The sequence below is a fragment of the Bos indicus genome, chromosome 10 (assembly GCF_029378745.1).
Source record: "Bos indicus isolate NIAB-ARS_2022 breed Sahiwal x Tharparkar chromosome 10, NIAB-ARS_B.indTharparkar_mat_pri_1.0, whole genome shotgun sequence".
NCBI lineage: Eukaryota > Metazoa > Chordata > Mammalia > Artiodactyla > Bovidae > Bos > Bos indicus.
In genome coordinates, this window is record NC_091769.1 from 61213074 (window position 1) to 61233528 (window position 20455).

At 41.4% G+C, this 20455-nt stretch overlaps 1 protein-coding gene across 3 annotated transcripts in view; it reads left to right on the forward strand.

The window, feature by feature from the left end:
* The window catches only part of SHC4 (SHC adaptor protein 4), a 136928-nt gene that overhangs the window by 103922 nt on the left and 12551 nt on the right, over window positions 1–20455 (forward strand). For 2 of the 3 annotated variants that reach the window (XM_070797585.1, XM_019968874.2), the window contains exons 7-10: window positions 4145–4268; window positions 5810–5981; window positions 8004–8064; window positions 17331–17510. In XM_070797585.1, coding sequence (XP_070653686.1) covers window positions 4145–4268; window positions 5810–5981; window positions 8004–8064; window positions 17331–17510 — 537 coding nt within the window. The remainder of the gene's footprint in view (window positions 1–4144; window positions 4269–5809; window positions 5982–8003; window positions 8065–17330; window positions 17511–20455) is intronic. The other variant, XM_070797586.1, reaches the window with a different exon arrangement.

A 20455-nucleotide genomic window follows, 5' to 3' on the forward strand; every position in this document is an offset into this window, starting at 1 on the left:
CTGACTCTATATAAAGAAAGCAAAAAACAAAACAAAAATACAAAAAGAACCCTGTAAAACCAATTTAAATGAGCCCAATTATGTATGTTTATGTTTATGGCTCTAAAATATATGTGCTACTGTCCTGGTGACATTGATAAACTGTGGTCTGACAGCTGGCTAGTTGCTTCAGACTGATTTCTTCCTAAGGGCTGGTAGACTCTATGCTTCAGTCCCATAGCACCATCTGGTGGGTGATCTGAGAAGCTGCACTTTTGAATTTCTGCTGCTGCTGCTGCTAAGTCGCTTCCGTTGTGTCCGACTCTGCGCGACCCCATAGACGGCAGCCAACCAGGCTCCCCCGTCCCTGGGGTTCTCCAGGCAAGAACACTGCAGTGGGTTGCCATTTCCTTCTCCAATGCCTGAAAGTGAAAAGTGAAAGTGAAGTCGCCCAGTCGTGTCCGACTCTTCGCGACCCCATGGACGGCAGCCCACCAGGCTCCTCCGTCCATGGGATTTTCCAGGCAAGAGTACTGGAGTGGGGTGCCATTGCCTTATGAACAACAAAAGCAAAACTGGTCTATTTAAGCATAAAGCATTAAAGAAGGGTCTGTTATTCTCTAAGAATTGTTCTAGCCTCTTGTCCATGACTATGCAGTTAGGAAACCAAATGAAAAAGAAGAATATGAATCCAAGATTCTTTTACATCCCACTTAATAGAGTACCTGATACTCAAGAATAGAATTGTAGGTCTGTTTACAGACAGATTATTCTTTTCATTTCACAATGAAAAAAACCCAAGTCTGTGTTTAATTCAGACATGGAGGTCAAAGCTCAGGCCCCCCGCATCACTGGAAAGTCAAATTGTTTTTGGGAGAATTGGGATTTTCTATATGCTTGTTTTTCTTCCTTCTCATTAGCTAAAGATTGAGAAATTCTTGACCAAGCTGGTGCTTATCTGAGTTTTCGGAGATGGGTCCAGCAATGTGAATTGGGCATATTTGTATGTGATTCAAAACCCATTCCTGTCTAGGTCATGACCAACCTAAAAAAGAACAAAGAGCATTTTCACAGAGCAGCATATAAGTGGCAACAAAAGCACCATCAAAATGTGTGTGCTCCCGAAAGTGGCGAGGCTGCACCGAGAACTTGCACAGGGTCAGGCATCGTGTCCAGCTGTTCCTTTCCTGGAGATAGGCGCCACTGTTTTTTCTTCTCTTTCTGTTTAATCTTTAAAAAGTAATATGACAGTAACACTGTTATCCAAAGGAGAGTAAAAATTCGTGTTGGTAAGCATCAGCCCAGGAAAAGGACCAAAGCCTCAAGTATCAGAATCAGAAAAGTTGAGAGAAATAAAACGTTTTGGTAGTACATGAGAAGCGGTAGAGGACAGTTGGTGGGTTTGGGTCATTCATTCATTTCTGTATGCCCACATGCCTTGCCCTGTTCCTCAGAGAGTTTAAAGTACTATAATCGAGGGAGGACAGGATTTCTGTAAAGCAGGAAGGGACTTCAGAGATCATGCAATGCCCTGTCTTGGCAGGTGAGGGCCTGGGTGTAGCATACCTTATTCACATAGACCGTGGTATAATTAGCCTGCATCTTATCACAGAGTTCTTTCAGCCACTGTCGTTTTCTCATCCCTCTCATGGGAGATAAACTTTGGTTTTTCTTATTTATCTATTTATTTACGGTTGAATTTCACACCTCTCCCACTATCTTTTCCATCTTTATCTCAAGACATCTTGTTTATCCTAAGAGAAAGTAAAATTACATAAATTTTTCCATTTTGATTTTTTTTAATATTTGTTTTTAATTGTTGATGATTGCTTTACAATATTGGTTTTATTTCTGGCCTTGACTTCATTTTTAATTGGACCAGGAATTTATGAGATGAAAAAAATAATTCAAGTGAGTTACCTTTTTTTAACCACAGTGCAACACAACTATTTTTGGGCTTAACCAAAGGACACATGTCCAAGGGCACTTTATAGGTTTAAGGATGTGAAACCTAACCAGGAAGGAGGAGACCATTTCCACAAATGACCCAAGCGGTCATTTGTACCACTCAGTGGTCATGAAACCTTCCCCGTGATAGGGGCTCACTGCCAGTCTCACTTCATAGAACTGAAGATGATTTCTCACAGCAGTTATGGGTGTGATTCAGAGAAATCAATATTAATTCATTCAATACATACTTTTAAAACAGCTGCAGTGTACTAGTCACTGCGTGACGCTAGTGTGGAGAAAAGAAGGGGGCAATATACAATGGCAATCTGAAAACAGACCAAACATTTTCCTTTGGTAAGAAGGCTATTAATGTATAGACATTGTTAATCGGGTTTTCAAAGCTGTAATGAGCTCCTAAGTCTATTTCAAGATCCAGGTTGCTTCTTGAAAGGGGCAACCTTACAAGAAGTGATCAATAACCCTTTTGGAGACTTGCGATCTTAGCATTGTTTGATTTAGTAATACCATCCCTTGCCTACACACACACAAATGTCCCTTCCAGAAGTTCAGAGACATAAATTCCTTAAGTAAATGTCCAGCTAATTCTGAAATGAGAATTGTCTGATATTCCTTGAGATGATTATCAATATAAAGCCAGGAAACCACTGTAGGTTCTACCATAACCTACTGTTATAGGTTCTGCATATAGTTAGGCATGAATGAATTTTGTGAAAGTGTTGGTTGCTCAGTTGTGTCTGACTCTTTGTGACCCCATGGACTGTAGCCTGCTAGGCTCCGCTGTCCATGGGATTCTCCAGGCAAGAATACTGGAGTGGGTTGCCATTTCCTTCTTCAGGGGATCTTCCTGACCCAGGGATTGAACCTGGGTCTCCTGCATTACAGGCTGATTCTTTACCATGTGAGGCACCAGGGCTTGATTGAATTTTATTTTACTTTAAATAAATATAAAATCCTTCTCAAGACTACTCAGAGCCTAAAAACATGCCTTCATCACAATAGGTATCCGCCTTTCCTCAGGTATGTATCCCTTTTAGTAAAATGTTCCAGTATTGTTCCCACAGTCCTGTTTCACAGCTTCCTTTTTATTTAATCTAATTCCCTAGGTACCTACTTAAGTCATTCCTGTTCTCAGAAAATAGCTGACAGTTTTTACAACATTCTTGTATATATTGAACAATTATCAAACTTTTCCCTCATTCCTCAATTCTTCAGGCTATACAGACCAATGTATTTTTGAAAATCTTCTCATGAAACTTATTACCGTATCTTGTCATCTTTATGGTTTTAAGCCATCCTTAAAACTGAACTGAAAACTGAACTGAAATTCAGTTCAGTCGTATATTAAGGCCCTGAGCACAATACTATACTCTCATCAAGGCAACCGACATTCCATGTTATGGGGAGATTAATGTATGGTCCCCTGAACACAAGCTTTGGTTTTTACTTAGCAGTAGCAGATTTGCTAATTCGCCTGTGATGTTCTGTCAGCTGCCCCCTCCACAATTTAATTCTTTAATTTGCTGGTGATAGCTAGCCCTTTGTAGTAACAGCTTTTTAGAGCAAGTATCTATAAAAATTTTAATATCCTTTGATGATATCAGTCTTCATGAAATCTTGATTTGCTTATTGGATATAGTTCTTTAGTAGGATTTCAAAGACAGGGATTACCACACCATCAGTGATTTCGAGTAGCAATGACAGGGCAAAGGGATGGCTAGAGGAAAGGGTAGTCTAAAGCCCCTGTCTTCACCAGCCGCTCACCCCCCATTTGTGAGGGGTGCATTTAGAAAGTTATTTTGTTTCCAGTCATCGTAGAGTACCATGCAAAGACGGCAGCAGGCATCGTCTTATCAGGTTGTTGCCCTAAAATCATCTTTTGTATTGAATTCTAGAGCTCAACACGGAACATGAATCACATTGTTAGTCAAGATCAGTCTGCTTTTATTAAAGTGTGAGCCCCAAATACCTGTCTTAAGACTGGAATTTATAAGTGTTTTGAAGTATTTCATTGTAAAATGAGAGTGTTTCTTCTCTTTGATGCATATAAAATATGAGGTATGTGATTTCAGAGCTGCAGAAAACTTGGAAACCTACTTCCTTTTATTTACCAGTTCATGTTCTGGAAGTATTTCAACTTTATAAAATCTTCTCTTACTGAAAATTTATTGTAATTTTTTGGTATGTCCTCTTGCAGCCTGCCACATACTGGAATGCCGCAATGGAATGGCCCAGGACGTCATAAGTACCATAGGACAGGCTTTCGAACTCCGGTTTAAACAGTATTTGAAAAATCCTTCTTTGAATACTTCTTGTGAAAGGTCAGCCAGGAATTCTCTGATTATTTGACTTAACCATACTTTGTTTTGTTTTAAAATTAGTATGGCATTTAAAATGGACTAGTGAAATTAGTAATTTCTTATTTACCAATAGATACAGTTTCCTTACAAACTAATAGTAACATTTTTACTCTTCTTCCTTTCTTATTTGTCTAGATATTTCCTCTTGCTTTGTAATAGAATTAGAGGAAACACTAAAAGTGAGAAGGGGTTGACCCTGTTTCTCTGATGTTATACAGAGCTCTGAAATAATTAGGTAGTGTCATGAAATGAGCAAAAAGAAATTTCTCAGGTTTGTGTCAACCCCAGATCCCTTGCATATCAGTTAAAAGAATTAAGAAAGAACAAAATCCTAAGAATCAAATGTGTGTAGCAGGAACTCCTGTTTGCTGGTGTGTAGTGCAGATAGCTCAGCCCCAGACCAAGGGGTAGAGCACGACGTGACCCAGGGCTCGGGTTGCCCTGTCTGCAGCACAGAAAGTCCGCAGTGAAAGCTGAACCCTTTCAGGCCTGTCAGACTCCACCACGTGTGGAATGCATTGAGGTCCCTGGCTTGCAGAATTCATACCCAAGAAATAAAATTCTTGGACACTTGTAAATGCATTTCTGGAACCCCCCCCAATTTATCATTTTGTGTATCAACAAACACCAGACTTGGAGATCTCCTCTCAGAGGTGGTTTAGCACAGCAAAGAAGAGGGGCTACCAGCAGGCTTGATGTTGACTTTTTTTCTAGGGTGGCTCCTGCATTTTAGTGCTGTCTTTTCATTGACGTGTAATGAACCCAACAAAGCTGTGGGTTGTCAGTGGAGTCAACTCAGTCCAAATGGACTTGATTTATTTTTTTCTCATAAGAAACTTTGACTAATTCCAGTTTGGAAGAAAAATCTGTTTTCTTGTGTGTGTGTGTGTGTGTGTGTGTGTGTTTTCGCTCTATTTCTTAAAAACAATGCATGTTTACATGAATCTACCCGCTTGCCACATATGGTTCTAATATTTCTTTATGAATCACATATACTCCAAGATTTGTGCAGACAAGATAGCTGGCCATAGCTCTTTTATTTATTTATTTTTTCTCATCTTGGTTTATAGTAAACTGAGCCAGGCCCTCTGCTCAGTATCTAAATTTTCTTTGAGCAAAAGTATTTCCGAAATGCTACAGTGAAAGTGGGCTGAAGAATTCAGGGAAAACTTTGTATTTTTATTCGATTGACAAAAACAACTTACATTCAGGAAGTTAGTATATATAAATGTATATGTACATATTTTATCACTGAGAGGGGATGTGAAAACATCACCCATGGCATTTTTTGTTGGCTTACCGCACTTTGATTGTCTACAGAAAGCTAAACAATTCAGCCATCTGGTTGCTTCTCTCCAGATGTTTGACATCACTTAAGCACAGCTATACTCTTAAAGCACGAAAAGTTTTTCAGGGTGATTTGCATGATTCTGACCTCTCTGCATCCCCTACAGCATATGAATTCCCACCCAGCCTCTTGGGGATCCTTTTTTGCCTTACAGTGAGGAGGTGCCTGTGGATGGCCATGCTGAGGAGAGAGAAGATCATGAGTATTATAATGAAATCCCGGGGAAGCAGCCGCCTGCAGGTGGTGTTTCAGATGTGCGGATCAAAGTTCAAGTCACAGAGCAAATGGCTTACTGCCCCATACGGTGTGAAAAGCTGTGCTATTTGGTAAGTAATAGTTCATTGCTATTGTAGTTAACAATACAGTCCTGTCCTATCACTGAGCTTAATTTGAGGATTTCCAAATGCTAGTTTACAGAAGATATCATCTTCCTCAATACAGAGCCAGAGAATGAATCATTGTCGGAGCCTGTACTAAGTAACTTTTACTCCTCATCCCCCAACCTCATCCTCAGCAGGTGACCTCACATCTTACTTCTCTGGAAAGACTAGGACGGTCCAACATGTAATCCTCAACTGCATCCTTCCCTGTCTCCCAAGTGTTCTTATGTCCTCCTTGGTTCTCTTAGCTACTGTCTCCACAGCTAATCCTTCCCCCGAGCTCCCGACCCTATTCCCTCCCACCAACACTGTGCCCTTGTTCTGTCCATCAGTCTGTATTTCCATCTTTATTTTTTTCTCTGTATACCAGTTCTTTATCTTCTGTCTGCAGATAAACTTGGACTCCCCCAACCCATCTAATAATGTCCCACCTCCCTGTCATCTTCCTTTCATCCACAAACTTGTAGAAAACACTGTATTTCTGCATTTACATCCACACTACACTTCCAAAATCTGAACTCTGCTTGACAGCTTGATAGAAATTTCTTTTACAGTGCTCTCCAGTGGTTTTTTGGTTGGTTGGTTGTCAGTTTAATTGCTAAATCTATTTCCTTCAATATTTTGAATCTGTCTGTAGCATGTGATACTTGTTGGCTTTCTCTTCTTTTTTTAGACCTCTTCTGTGAGCTTCTAAAACATTTCCATGTGTCATTCATTCTGCATCTTTAGTTGCTGCTTTTCTTTCTTTTTCTTGTTTTATGAAATTTTATTATGAATATATTCAAACATAGAAAACGTTGAAAGAATTACACATGAATACTCACCACCTAGATTCTATAGTTATAATTTTACTCTATTTGCCCTGTCATCCTATGTAGCTGTCATCCATAAATGCTGCTTATTTTTGATGCATTTCAAGGAAAGTTGCATCTTACCTTTTTTTTGATCTTGTTTTCTTACATGCTCACCCCTATGAAACCAAGCATCTGCTTTACTGCCATGGACTCCCTTTCCAATGCTCTGCCCTTGGCCCTGGTTTTCCCTCTGACATGCCACCTGTGTACACACTCCACCAGCTTCTTTGTCTTCAGCTATACCTGCCTTTCCAGCTGTGATTAAACTCAACATTTTACCTTGACTCCAAGCCAGATTCCTCTCCTGATGTGCTCAAGTTTATTAATGGCGTTCCTATTCTTTCACTAATCTACAGTTTTTTGTTTTCTCACACTTTAGGCCATATATCAACTCAGTCTTCAAGACCTAGGAACCCACCATGAAAATATCTTGAATCTACTCAGCCTATATCTTTCCTATTGCATCTTTCTAACTTCTGGTCCAGATTTGCTCAGGTTACCCTGAAGGCCCCTTATCTGTCTCCGGTTTATTCCTCTAAACCCTCCTTCGTGGTACTGATGGATTAATCTTCCTAAAGCATAGATAATGCCCTTCTTAAAGGTGTCGGTGGATCCCATACTGTTAATGAAGAGAGATGTGTATATGGATAATCGAAGCCTTTGATAGCATGAGATTTTTCGAGGATGAAAAGTGAGTCTGGCATACGCCTCACTAGAGTAGGGCTCCAATCTGCCAACTCACAGTTAGATAGAAGTTTGCTAAATGGCCAGTGTTTGTACAAGTGTCCTGGAAATCACACTTTCTGGCTAAGCTTGGATTGAGTCCTGGAATGTGACCTCCCAAGCAGAAGCAATAACCGTCAGGGTATAGACCTTACAGTTCTGACCCCCCACACCCTAATCAGACCCACCTCTGCAGCTCCCGAACAATTCACTGGGAAAGGAGGCTATACTTCCCATTCAAAATATCAGTTTCTTTTTCTCACTTTATCTCACTTCTTGTGTCAGAAAGTGGTGTTTTCTACTAAATTCTGCTGGGAGCTTTATGTGTCTTTTGCAAGTTTATGGACTTATACTGTGTTTGTAAATGTTTCACAATTTGTTGTTCGCACAGCCTGGAAGCTCCAAGAGCAGCAGCATGTATGAGAACTGTCTGGAACAAAGCAGGGCTATAGGTAGGTACAGTTGCACTTCCCTATCTGCTGCACTTCTTATTCCTTTTACGTTACGTGATCGTGTGTGGCCCTTGCTCTTAAATATTTCATGGGAAAGTCAGGTGTATATAACCAAACACTCTGAGAAGCCTTCCCACATTCTGAAAATCAGCTCAGGATGCCGTGTGTGTCAGTGAGAAAGCTGTGGTTCTCGCTTGCTCCTGTGTACTCTTCCACAGTACAGTTCTGCTTTATGGAGCCTTTCACTGGTTTGAATATCATGAAAGCTCTCTCACCGGAAAGGTGATTTCTCTACTCACAGCTCAAGGGAGTTCCACTTCAAAGAATATCAGACAGTAAGCTAACATGAAAATTGATGCTTGTCAGATCCATTAGGATTAAGAGAAAAGCTTTATTTCTGCTTGGCAAAGGGAACAAAAAGAGATCTGAAATGTGAGAGTCCCAATTAGAAGTTCATACACCCCATACTTGCCAGGGCATTAAATGTCTCATTACTACACATGATAATTGGCGTTGGGCACAACTCTGCCACAACACGGTTGTATGGCATATATAGACTATCACTTTGGAAATGTATTTTCATTAAACCTTTCTACTGCTAGTCATTTTATTCTTATAAATTGTTAAAAGTATTTCTTTGGGGAGGAAAGTTTTGCAGCTCTAGAGTAGAAGATAACTGGACATTATAAATAATGCAGTGGGGGATAGAGCTGGATAACTACGCTTAGGGAGTCAAATTAGCAGCAGCTTGCCAACTAGAAGGTAGTCTCTTACTTCCTTGGGTATTTGCATATTTCTTATAGAATTTTTCAATGTAATCCATTAATTTTATTATTTCTTATAGAGTAGGGATACATACAGAGAAGGCAATGGCACCCCACTCCAGTACTCTTGCCTGGAGAATCCCATGGATGGAGGAGCCTGGTGGGCTGCCGTCCATGGGGTCGCTAGGAGTCAGACACGACTGAGCGACTTCACTTTCACTTTTCACTTTCAGGCATTGGAGAAGGAAATGGCAACCCACTCCAGTATTCTTGCCTGGAGAATCCCAGGGACGGGGGAGCCTGTTGGGCTGCCGTCTATGGGGTCGCACAGAGTCGGACATGACTGAAGCAACTTAGCAGCAGCAGCAGCAGGGATACATGAGGATTTTGGTACCACTAGGATCATCACTTTCCTCTACCCTGCAAAATAATAGGAGTTATGAACTTGGGTAGTATTTTAAATTTTTTAAAACATAGTTCTTTCTGATTGAAATTAAAATTCCATGCCATTCTTTAAGCTTACTTAAAATTCTGAATGCATTCTTAATAATAAGACTAAAAGCAAATTAAATTAGTATCAAGTGTAAATGTATTTTTAAACCTGTGTTCTCTGCTGCTGCTGCTGCTAAGTTGCCTCAGTCACGTCCGACTCTGTGCGACCCCATAGAGTGCAGCCCACTAGGCTCCTCTGTCCCTGGGATTCTCCAGGCAAGAATACTGGAGTGGGTTGCCATTTCTTTCTCCAATGCATGAAAGTGAAAAGTGACAGTGAAGTCGCTCAGTCTTTCCCAAGTCTTAGCGACCCCATGGACTGGAGCCTACCAGGCTCCTCCATCCATGGGATTCTCCAGGCAAGAGTACTGGAGTGGGGCGTTCTCTAGGAGCTGCAATTCCTTTGTTCTTTCCTTTTTTCCTTTACTCTGGAAATTCCTAACTTGGATTTGGAGCCTACCACATGTGCTTTGTACTGTTGTATCCGTTTTCTACCTGTACTGAAGCTCACTTTGAAATAGCTCCGTGCCCTATTTTATCTTATTCTGTGTTCTTCATTTATCCAATAATGCACTCAGTTATCATCAGGACCTCTGTGGGTCAGGCATTGAGCTAGTGCTGGGGGTGGAAACACAATTGCCTTTCAGGAAGTTTGCAGTGTAGCCAGAGGGCATACCTTAAACCAGTGCTTACAAGTATGATGAGCATTTCAAAGCCCAGGACACTGCGGGAACAAATAACAGGGAAACCTGACTTAATCTGGAGGACTAGAGAGGATCTTCTTATGGAAGTGACAACCAAACAAGACCTGAGGGGGTGAGGGGGGACCAGAGAGGGAACAGGAGAGGGAGCAGGAAGGAAAGGAAAGTATAAATGAATACTGAAATTGCTAAGTGTGCCAGGACCACTTCCATGATCACTGCAGGGAGAGAGTACAGGGGGAGCCAGAGGTGAGTTTTGGATCTGGGACAGAGTCCTATGGAACTCCAGAATGTTTCTCCCTGCCCCAGTATGTCTCTTCCCAGCTCATCTCCCTTCTCTCCATTATGTAGTCGTCATGGCATGCTCTTCTAACCTCAGCCACCTGGCTTCTAGGGGAACTCACTGAGTGAAAATCCTCAGCCTTTCTAGAATGATGTTGAATGTGCTGAATCACAACTGCCATCAGCCAAAGATGGAGAAGCTCTATACAGTCAACAAAAACAAGACCAGGAGCTGACTGTGGCTCAGATCATGAACTCCTTATTACCAAATTCAGACTGAAATTGAAGAAAGTAGGGAAAACCACTAGACCATTCAGGTATGACCTAAATCAAATCCCTTATGATTATACAGTAGAAGTGAGAAATAGATTTAAGGGCCTAGATCTGATACATAAGAGTGCCTGATGAACTATGGAATGAGGTTCGTGACATTGTACAGGAGACAGGGATCAAGACCATCCCTATGGAAAAGAAATGCAAAAAAGCAAAATGGCTGTCTGGGGAGGCCTTACAAATAGCTGTGAAAAGAAGAGAAGCGAAAAGCAAAGGAGAAAAGGAAAAATATAAGCATCTGAATGCAGAGTTCCAAAGAATAGCAAGAAGAGATAAGAAAGCCTTCCTTAGTGATCAATGCAAAGAAATAGAGGAAAACAACAGAATGGGAAAGACTAGAGATCTCGTCAAGAAAACTAGAGATACCAAGGGAATATTTCATGGAGAGATGGGCTCGATAAAGGACAGAAATGGTATGGACCTAACAGAAGCAGAAGATATTAAGAAGAGGTGGCAAGAATACACAGAAGAACTGTACAAAAAAGATCTTCATGACCCAGATAATCACGATGGTGTGATCACTGACCTAGAGCCGGACATCCTGGAATGTGAAGTCAAGTGGGCCTTAGGAAGCATCACTATGAACAAAGCTAGTAGAGGTGATGGAATTCCAGTTGAGCTATTTCAAATCGTGAAAAATGATGCTGTGAAAGTGCTGCATTCAATATGCCAGCAAATTTGGAAAACTCAGCAGGGGCCACAGGACTGGAAAAGGTCAGTTTTCATTCCAGTCCCAAAGAAAGGCAATGCCAAAGAACGCTCAAACTACCGCACAATTGCACTCATCTCACATGCTAGTAAAGTAATGCTCAAAATTCTCCAAGCCAGGCTTCAGCAATACGTGAACCGTGAACTTCCTGATGTTCAAGCTGGTTTTAGAAAAGGCAAAGGAACCAGAGATCAAATTGCCAACATCCGCTGGATCATGGAAAAAGCAAGAGAGTTCCAGAAAAACATTTATTTCTGCTTTATTGACTATGCCAAAGCCTTTGACTGTGTGGATCACAATAAACTGTGGAAAATTTTGAAAGAGATGGAAATACCAGACCACCTGACCTGGCTCTTGAGAAATCTGTATGCAGGTCAGGAAGAAACAGAACTGGACATGGAACAACAGACTGGTTCCAAATAGGAAAAGGAGTACATCAAGGCTGTATATTGTTACCCTCCTTATTTAACTTATATGCAGAGTACATCATGAAAAACACTGGACTGGAGGAAACACAAGCTGGAATCAAGATTGCTGGGAGAAATATCAATAACCTCAGATATGCAGATGACACCACCCTTATGGCAGAAAGTGAGGAGGAACTAAAAAGCCTCTTGATGCAAGTGAAAGAGGAGAGTGAAAAAGTTGGCTTAAATCTCAACATTCAGAAAATGAAGATCACGGCATCCGGTCCCATCACTTGGCAAATAGATGGGGAAACAGTGGAAACAGTGTCAGACTTTATTTTTGGGGGCTCCAAAATCACTGCAGATGGTGACTGCAGCCATGAAATTAAAAGACGCTTACTCCTTGGAAGGAAAGTTATGACCAACCTAGATAGCATATTCAAAAGCAGAGACATTACTTTGCCAACAAAGATTCGTCGTGTTGAAAAGACCAAGGCTATGGTCTTTTCAGTGGTCATGTATGGATGTGAGAGTTGGACTGTGAAGAAGGCTGAGCGTCGAAGAATTGATGCTTTTGAACTGTGGTGTTGGAGAAGACTCTTGAGAGTCCCTAGGACTGCAAGGAGATCCAACCAGTCCATTCTGAAGGAGATCAGCCCTGGGATTTCTTTGGAAGGAATGATGCTAAAGCTGAAACTCCAGTACTTTGGCCACCTCATGCGAAGAGTTGACTCACTGGAAAAGACTGATGCTGGGAGGGATTGGGGGCAGGAGGAAAAGGGGACGACAGAGGATGAGATGGCTAGATGGCATCACTGAATCGATGGACGTGAGTCTGAGTGAGCTCCGGGTGTTGGTGATGGACAGGGAGGCCTGGCGTGCTGTGATTCATGGGGTCTCAAAGAGTTGGACACGACTGAGTGACTGAACTGAAGCGAACCATCAGAAAAAAAGGGGCAAGGTTTTCTTTCTTTTGTTTCCCTCAAAAGCTCTCACCTTGATTTTTATTTTACATTTTTGAAGTATCGTTCCCCCTAGAGCAATGCTATTTCAACTTTACTCAAGATTTTTCTTTTTGTAAGTATATCCTTGTCATATAATCTAATATATTGTTTCTGTTTATCTTGGTTTTATGTCTCCTTTAATCAACAAACAATGTAACCCCTTATTCTTTCATGCTTTATACACGCCCTAATCTATTACCAGATCGAAACTCAAGAACAGACTTTTGTAATAAACACTTATTTGGAGCCTGGAACCTGTTTTTCCATAGAATTAATTTTAGCCATGATGTCTGTCTCCTCCATGGATAAGTGACCATGTTCTGCTATTTTGGTTTCCTATGCTAAACCTTGAGTGTATATTTTGTAATGACCAATACAACAATAGGAAATTCTGTTGTAAGCATCTGTTCTTTAGTTATACTCTGATTGTGGAGTAGTCTACGACTGATGCCAGTTTCAGTACACTGTCTTCCTTTTTGGTGGCCCTAAGGTAACAGTTAATAGCTGGGAACCTTTCAGAATCTTGGGGAGGTGACAGATGGTGTTTATAGTTTGAAAAAAAACCCTCCAGCTGGATATCCTCTTCACCTGAAAAGCACTGAGCTACCGCATTGTTTTCTTAGAAAAGCAGGTTCTAATTCCCAGTGGGAACCAGAGTACTGTGACGCCATTCCCCAGCCCTTAGCCACCCAGCCCATGGAGGGATCGAGGGACTCAACCCCTGCTGCGGGGACCATGACAGGTATCAGTCCCTCCTATTGTGGCAGTAAGGACTTTCCTAACTCGATAGTCTTTTCATCCACAGACACCCAGAAATCAGGGGTTCCTATCTTGGGGCATGCCTGTGATGACTTGGGCATGTGTTTAAAAGTGATCTGAAATTCATGACCAGTCTCTAATTTAAGAGGAGTTGCCAAAATAGCAAATAGACAGTTTTTAATGGCTTTTCCCAGAGATTAATATGTAAGCATTTGAGAGACACCTATTCAAATGTTTTAAATAAATTTTGGCTTTTTAATTCAAATATATTTATTTATTAAAATATTGACTTAAAATTTGAATTCTGGTATGTAATAAGTACTGCAGTAGGCTTCTTGTTATTGAAGGAGTTAATTATATTATTGCCAGATGTATAAAAGATCACTGTCCTTAATAATAAATTCCCTTGTGGAAAAAAAATAATTAACAAAATAGCATACTGTTTCCCTAGCCTTCAAGTTAAAATGAAAATGTTGATATTTTTAATCAAAAAGATGTTAAATTCCCACAAACCCTAAGGGCTTTCACTTTAAAACTTTGGTACCTCCAGTATACACAGTATGTATGTATTTATTTCTGCCACAAATCTTCTCTTTGGCAGATTGGATAGTTTCTCAGAGTAATACTTGGCACAAAGAACTTTTGGAATGCATAATGCCTGGCATGTGTAGTTAAGCTCTCATCAGCCACACACTTTACCCTAGGAAGATTTTAAATTTGGGCATGAGGTGAGTTTTTTTTTTTTTTAATTTAAGACCACTTTGCTGACTTAGATATAATGGTGCATTTGAAAAAAAGGAATGGTGGTTTTTTAAGAGAGACTATATAGACATTGGTGCTTTTGTGTAAACCTGTGAGATGGTAAACTTAATGTGTTCAGCTCATGCCAGTGCTCTCTGAGGGGCAGATGAGTCAGCGCCCTATGCTAAAGGTTAACTTGAGGTCTTCAGGATGTGGTAGGATCACATTTGCTAAAAAAGAGAAACTGGGTAGACATTCAGTCATCTGTTCCTTCAGCTGACAGACATTTTTCTTTTGACCTGCTTTATACCAGACATTGATAATGAAGAAGATACATGGATAAATGGGTTCTAATCTCTCCTCGGGACTCAAGGAATTTGCAGTCTTAAGGGGAAGACAGAGACATAAACAGAGGCCTACAGTTTGTTATGGAGTAGCACCCTACCCAGCTTGGGATGGGGACGGGGAGGGAGGAGTGTGGAAGGCTTCCTGGAAGAGTGGGATTCAGAACAGAATCTTAAAGGACACATAGGAGTTAGGTCAGGAAATGGGTGGCAAGGATGTTACGGCCAGATGGCAGCATCGTGGGCAGAGGCCCAGCATCGTGGGTAAACACACAGCTGAGCAGTGAGAGGAGCGCCTGCTGCAAGGTGGGGGCCGTGCTGAGTGAGGCGCTCACCCACATCCTTCAGTTTAATCTTCATAATGTGTTTTAAATCCAGCATCCTTATTTTACAGATACGAAAACTGATGCTTAGAGAGGTTAAGAAACTTGCCCTGGGTTGCACAGATAGTAAGAGGGGCCACTGGGATGATCTGAACCCAGGTCCATGTCAATTTAGAAGCAGACCTTTTACACTTTTGATCACATCCCACTTTCAGTAAATCTCTATGAGCAGGCACTCCTAAGTAGATATTAATTCACTCATGCATAAGTTCTCTATACTAACATATTATGCATGTATTATAAAATACACAACAACAGAAAATATTCAGTTAGAGTTAGCAGTAGACATTTTTAAAAAAAATCTTGCTAATTGCACTGGCTGAATACTATCTTTAGATAATTATCTCAAGGCCCAGTGTACATCTAGAGCATTACTGATGAAATAGACATAAATCCACATTTTAGTTAGGAAGCCAACATTCTGATCTAGTTAGATTATTCTTATTCATAAACTTATAATGTAGCTAAGGAGGTGCTTTTATTCAGTAAAAGAATGATCTTCAATCCTTGATTTCCTTGCAGTAGTCTTTTAGCTACTTGTGAAAGTATTTGTGAAAGTGTACTTGTGAAAGTATTTTAGCTATTTGTGAAAGTAAGTTTAGTTTAAATGGGATCACCTAATTCATAAATCCACTTAACTAAGCAAATAGAAACAGTCATATGTTGCCAAAGGCAACAGAGAAACAAGGTGCCCTATTGCCCTTCCTCTGTTAAATCCCACTCGTCCCTCAGAATGTCCCATGTATGGATAAGACATGGGACAGGATGATGGGTAAGGACTGGACAGACAGGAGCAAAGGAGGATCAGGTAGTAGGGCTTTAGTCTTGACTGGACTTCTATTTGTTATGTTCTTAGGTTTCCATACTTGTGTATAAGAATCATAGCACTGTTCACTAAGATGCGAAATCCAGTGTGAAGTTGGTCCCCTGAAGGGGTTTAATTGGCTGGAAGGACTGATGTTTAAGTGAGACAATGGAGTCTTAATGTCACTACTCTAGGTACAGCCTCACGGGAGTGTTGTATACATATGACCAGAGCTGTAAATGTACTTGTTTAAACGGAAAAGCAAGAACACTATCCTGGCATTTGCAGGACAGGACCAGTAGAGTGGTACAAATTACTTCATGCCATCAGGTAGTGAAATATGCTTCAATTATCCATTCATTCAGTAACTATTTGTTCATGTCATAGTGTGTGCCAGGCATGTGCTAGAGGCAAGGGGTGAAGAAGAAGAAGCTGTGAAGAAGACAGACAGGATCTCCGTCTTCATGGAACATGCAGTCTAGAGGCAGTACAGATTTTAAGAAATGTAATAACAGAATAGAGTTAATTACTCTTGTGATATGGGCTTCAGAGGAAAGCAGAGAGACATAGTCTAGTCTGAGAAGGTCAGGGAATGCTCTCTTGAGAAAGACATGTTTAAACTGACCTCACCTAAGGATGAGGGTGATAGAGAAGGAGAGGGAAGGGCATGTCATAGAAGATAGCCTTATGGTGGGGATTATTTTGCAGGAAGGCCAGTGTGAGCAGGGGCAGAAATAGGAGGACTAGGATGCTAGGGGAGTTGGGCGCCCTGGAGCCAGGGTCTGGCTTGTTGAAGAGTCTTGAGTTGTATCCCAAGAGCAGTGGGAAGCAGTGAATGTGTTTTTAAACCTCTGAGAAATAGGATCAGATTTTCAGTTGTAAAAAGATCATTTTGGCCACAAGTATTAAATAGGATGGAGGGGGGAAAGCGGAGTAAGGGAAAGGAGGAGCTAACCTGAGGGGCTAGTTCTTTCCATTAGATGACAGAATGAACAGCAGCAGCTGGTGCAGGGCTGAGCTTGGTGAAACAGAACTTTGGCAAAGAGGGAAGAAAGACTTCTCATGGTTAATAATTTAAAATTAAGTAATGAGTCTTTTGAAGAGCTGTTTAAATAAATAGTAGATATTCAAGTTCCATATGGTATGTGTGGTTTTCTTGGTTCCAGGGCTACAACTCTGAGCAGCGTCATTTGTGGGTTTGTGCTGTTAGCTGGACAGTCAGCTCCCTTCCCATCCCCGCCCCCACCCCCCATCCCCCTGGCTGTTTCTCCTTCACATTTTCCTGGTTTGCCTGCTGTCTGCTATTGAAGCAAAGGGTCAGCTGAGGGACAGGAGGGAAGGGGCAGGGAGGCCAAGAAAGGATGCTTTCCCTCAAAGACTGCTTGTTATTTTATTTTTACAGGTCAAATCTCCAGGTTAATATTCATTCCTTGCATTGGCATGGGTGTGGCTTTTCCCTTCCTGTCAGTGCTGGACTCAGCCATGATTTTATTTATTGGTTACAAAGCAAAAACGCCATGCAATGATCTTTACTCACTGCAGGTAATGCACACGAGAGAGGGGTGCCTTCCCAGCGAGAGGCGTCACTGATGAAGCACTCATGTGGGGCGGATCTTTTCGATGACCCCTGCTACATCAATACACAGGCTCTTCGAAGCACACTTGGCCCTGCTGGAAATCAAAGCTCACCTCACCCCCTGGGGAGCCCGTGGCCCCAGGAGAGTAAGTGGCTGCTCTTTGCCTGTATGAGTTTCCTGTGCTGCTGTAACAAATTACCATTAAACTGGGTGTCTTAGAATCGGAGAGATGTGTTCTGTCACAGTGATGGAGGCCAGAATCCTAAATCAAGATGCAAGCCGGGTTGGCTTGGCTCGTCCTGTGGCTCTGGAGGAGATTTGGTTTGATGTCCGTCTCCTAGCTTCTGGTGGCTGCCAGCAATTCCTGGTGTTCCTTGTCTTGAGACATGCCACTCCAGTCTCTGCTTCAGTCTTCATTGGCCTTACCCCCATGTCTCAAGGCTCCCTTTCTTTTCTCTTACAAGACAGTGCCTTTCCCTTATAGGTAGGCCAGAAATCCAGGAAGATCTCATCTGGTGATCCTTAAATTAATTACATCTGCAAGGACCCCTTTTGCAAATTAGGTCACATTTGCAGGTACCAGGAGTCAGGACTTGAGCATATCTTTTGGTGCCACTATTTAGTTCACTGTCTCTCGTTTTTAAAATGCTATTTCCTTAGCCTCATTTTTCAGGGAGTTAAAAGAATTCTTTCTTATTTCAACCCCTCCCTCATCACAGTTAATATAGGTTAGAACTTTGTAAAGATGTCATAGATTTCAATGTTTGAGAACTTTGATTTTGAATCATCTTTTCAAGCACTTTGAATCGACTCCCAATTTTTGCTTTCTGCTGTGTGCTTTTCCTGAGGGAAGGATTGTCAAAGCCAAGAGATCATGTTTGTTTGCATGAGGGGCAATGGCCTCTATTTCACTTCTGTTTAGTGATGATGTTAATTTTATTCATTGCAAAAACCTTTAGTAAGTCATCTGTATAGCGCTAAAATAAGATGACATCTTTCTTCAGCTGTATACTATGAGTTAAATACAGTAAGACAAACATCATTTTCCTGCCAGATTGCTTCCAGGGATAAGTCTATAAAGAGGACCATGAATAAATAAAAGCAAAACAAGTCAAAAGCCTATAATCAGCTGAAAAAGAAAAAAAAATGCTTTTCATAAAACTGGAGCTTATTGGACTCAGATTAACTTGGTGTCAAATTTGGCTCACTCCAAAGATGGAGAACCAGTCACTGGGAAAGTTCTTTCACTGGCCCAGGAAGTAGCTCTAGACTGCCACGGGTAGCTTTTCAGCTAATGTGGCTGTAATAACAGAATGGAATTTGAAAGGAAATTTTGCTGAGGCTGGGCTTCACTAGACCACCTTAACTTTCTAGAATGGGACAAAGGTTTTCATTACCATCCAGGTGGCAAGTGAGCTGTCTTTTTGCAAGTTTTCCAAGATCAGTCTTGGCAGTGAAAGAACCCATTTGAATTCTCTGGAAGCAGACTCTGAGATGGAGCTGGACATGCAGGATCTTTATTGTGATCAGTACAGGAATGGAGGGGAAGAAAGCAGGCTTGGGCAGAGGGAGAGGTGGAGCAACTAGGCAGGCCTAAAAAAACCTCAGCCAACTGTCCAGAGAGGATGGAGGCCCATCAGTGTTGTTTCATGTTGGGCCCAAGGGCAGGGCCTTTTAGCCCCTCTTATCTCAGTCTTCGGCTGTGGGCCCATGAGGGAGGGCAAGGCCATTGGGCCAACAGCTCTCTGCAGCTAAGGGAGACCCTGATGGGATCTGGGGTACTTGGGGTACTTGGTCCTTCCTTGAAGGGGGATCTGGGTAGTGCATCTCCATGTCCACCACAGAGGGCATCTTGTGCCATGGATGATGGGATATGCAATGAGTTTGGCTTTCTGCAGTGAATTTAACTGTTTAATGTTGAGTAGCCTGTGTGGATAACGTAACACATATTAGAGGGACAGTGTTTTTATTTTTGTCTACACCCCATGGCATGTGGAACTTCCCCGACCAAGGATCAAACTCATGCCCCCTGCATTGGAAGGGTAGAGGCTTAACCCACTGCACCACCAGGGAAGTCTTATTAGAGGGACAGTGTTTTGAAAAAAGTTTCTGGACCTAAGGTTTTGAAAGTCACTTTATAAGAGCATACACTCAGTAGCTTCCATTTCATGGACTTATCAAAGCAACAGTGTTTTATTAGAAAATACATTTAGTGAGTGGTCCAATTAGGTGATCTGGGATATTGAAACTTGGCCTTTTTCATAGGCAGTTCAATAATTTGAAAGACAAAATTAATCCATAACAACATTCCTATCATTAGTTGAAAGTAAATAAGGTTTGTTCTGTCCAAAATTGTAATGTCAAAATGTGTTTTCATTGATTCCAATCCCTTTCTCTTTCTCATCCTTTTTCCCTCTCCCTACCTTCACGGCAACATGTTTAATAATTTAGGTCTCTGGTCCTCTCTCACTCTTTATGTCCATTGAGAATTTAATATACCATAGCCCTCCTGGACTTCTTGCTGCCTTCTTGAGGTTAATTCAGTGTATCATCACTCCCTCCAAAAAAAAAAAAAAAAATTAACCCCAAAAGTATAAATAATGTTGATCTAAGAAAATCTAGTAAGACAGAGTGGGCCTTTCTTGGTAGCTCAGTTGATAAAGAATCTGCCTGCAGTACAGGAGACATGAGTTCAATCCCTGGATTGGGAAGAGCCCCTGGCGAAGTAAATGGCAATCCACTCCGGTATTATTGCCTGGAAAATCCCATGGACAGAGGAGCCTGGCAGGCTACGGTCCATGGGGTCACAAGAGTTGGACATAAATTAGCGACTGAACCACCACCACAGTAAGATGGAGTAAGGATAACTTTATACATAATTTTGTGCAGAATGTCTTAAATGCACCTTTTAACATTTTCTCTATAATGTTTTCTACTGCCTCAAAAATTCTCTTTAGCTTCTTTAGGCATACTTAGCCTTCCTTGCCCTGATTAGTTACTAATTAGTTCACTAAAACAAAACAAAAACAAATCCAGAGACAAGAACCTATTATATCTTAAAAATGCCTTCAGGGCTCCTCAATTCATCCT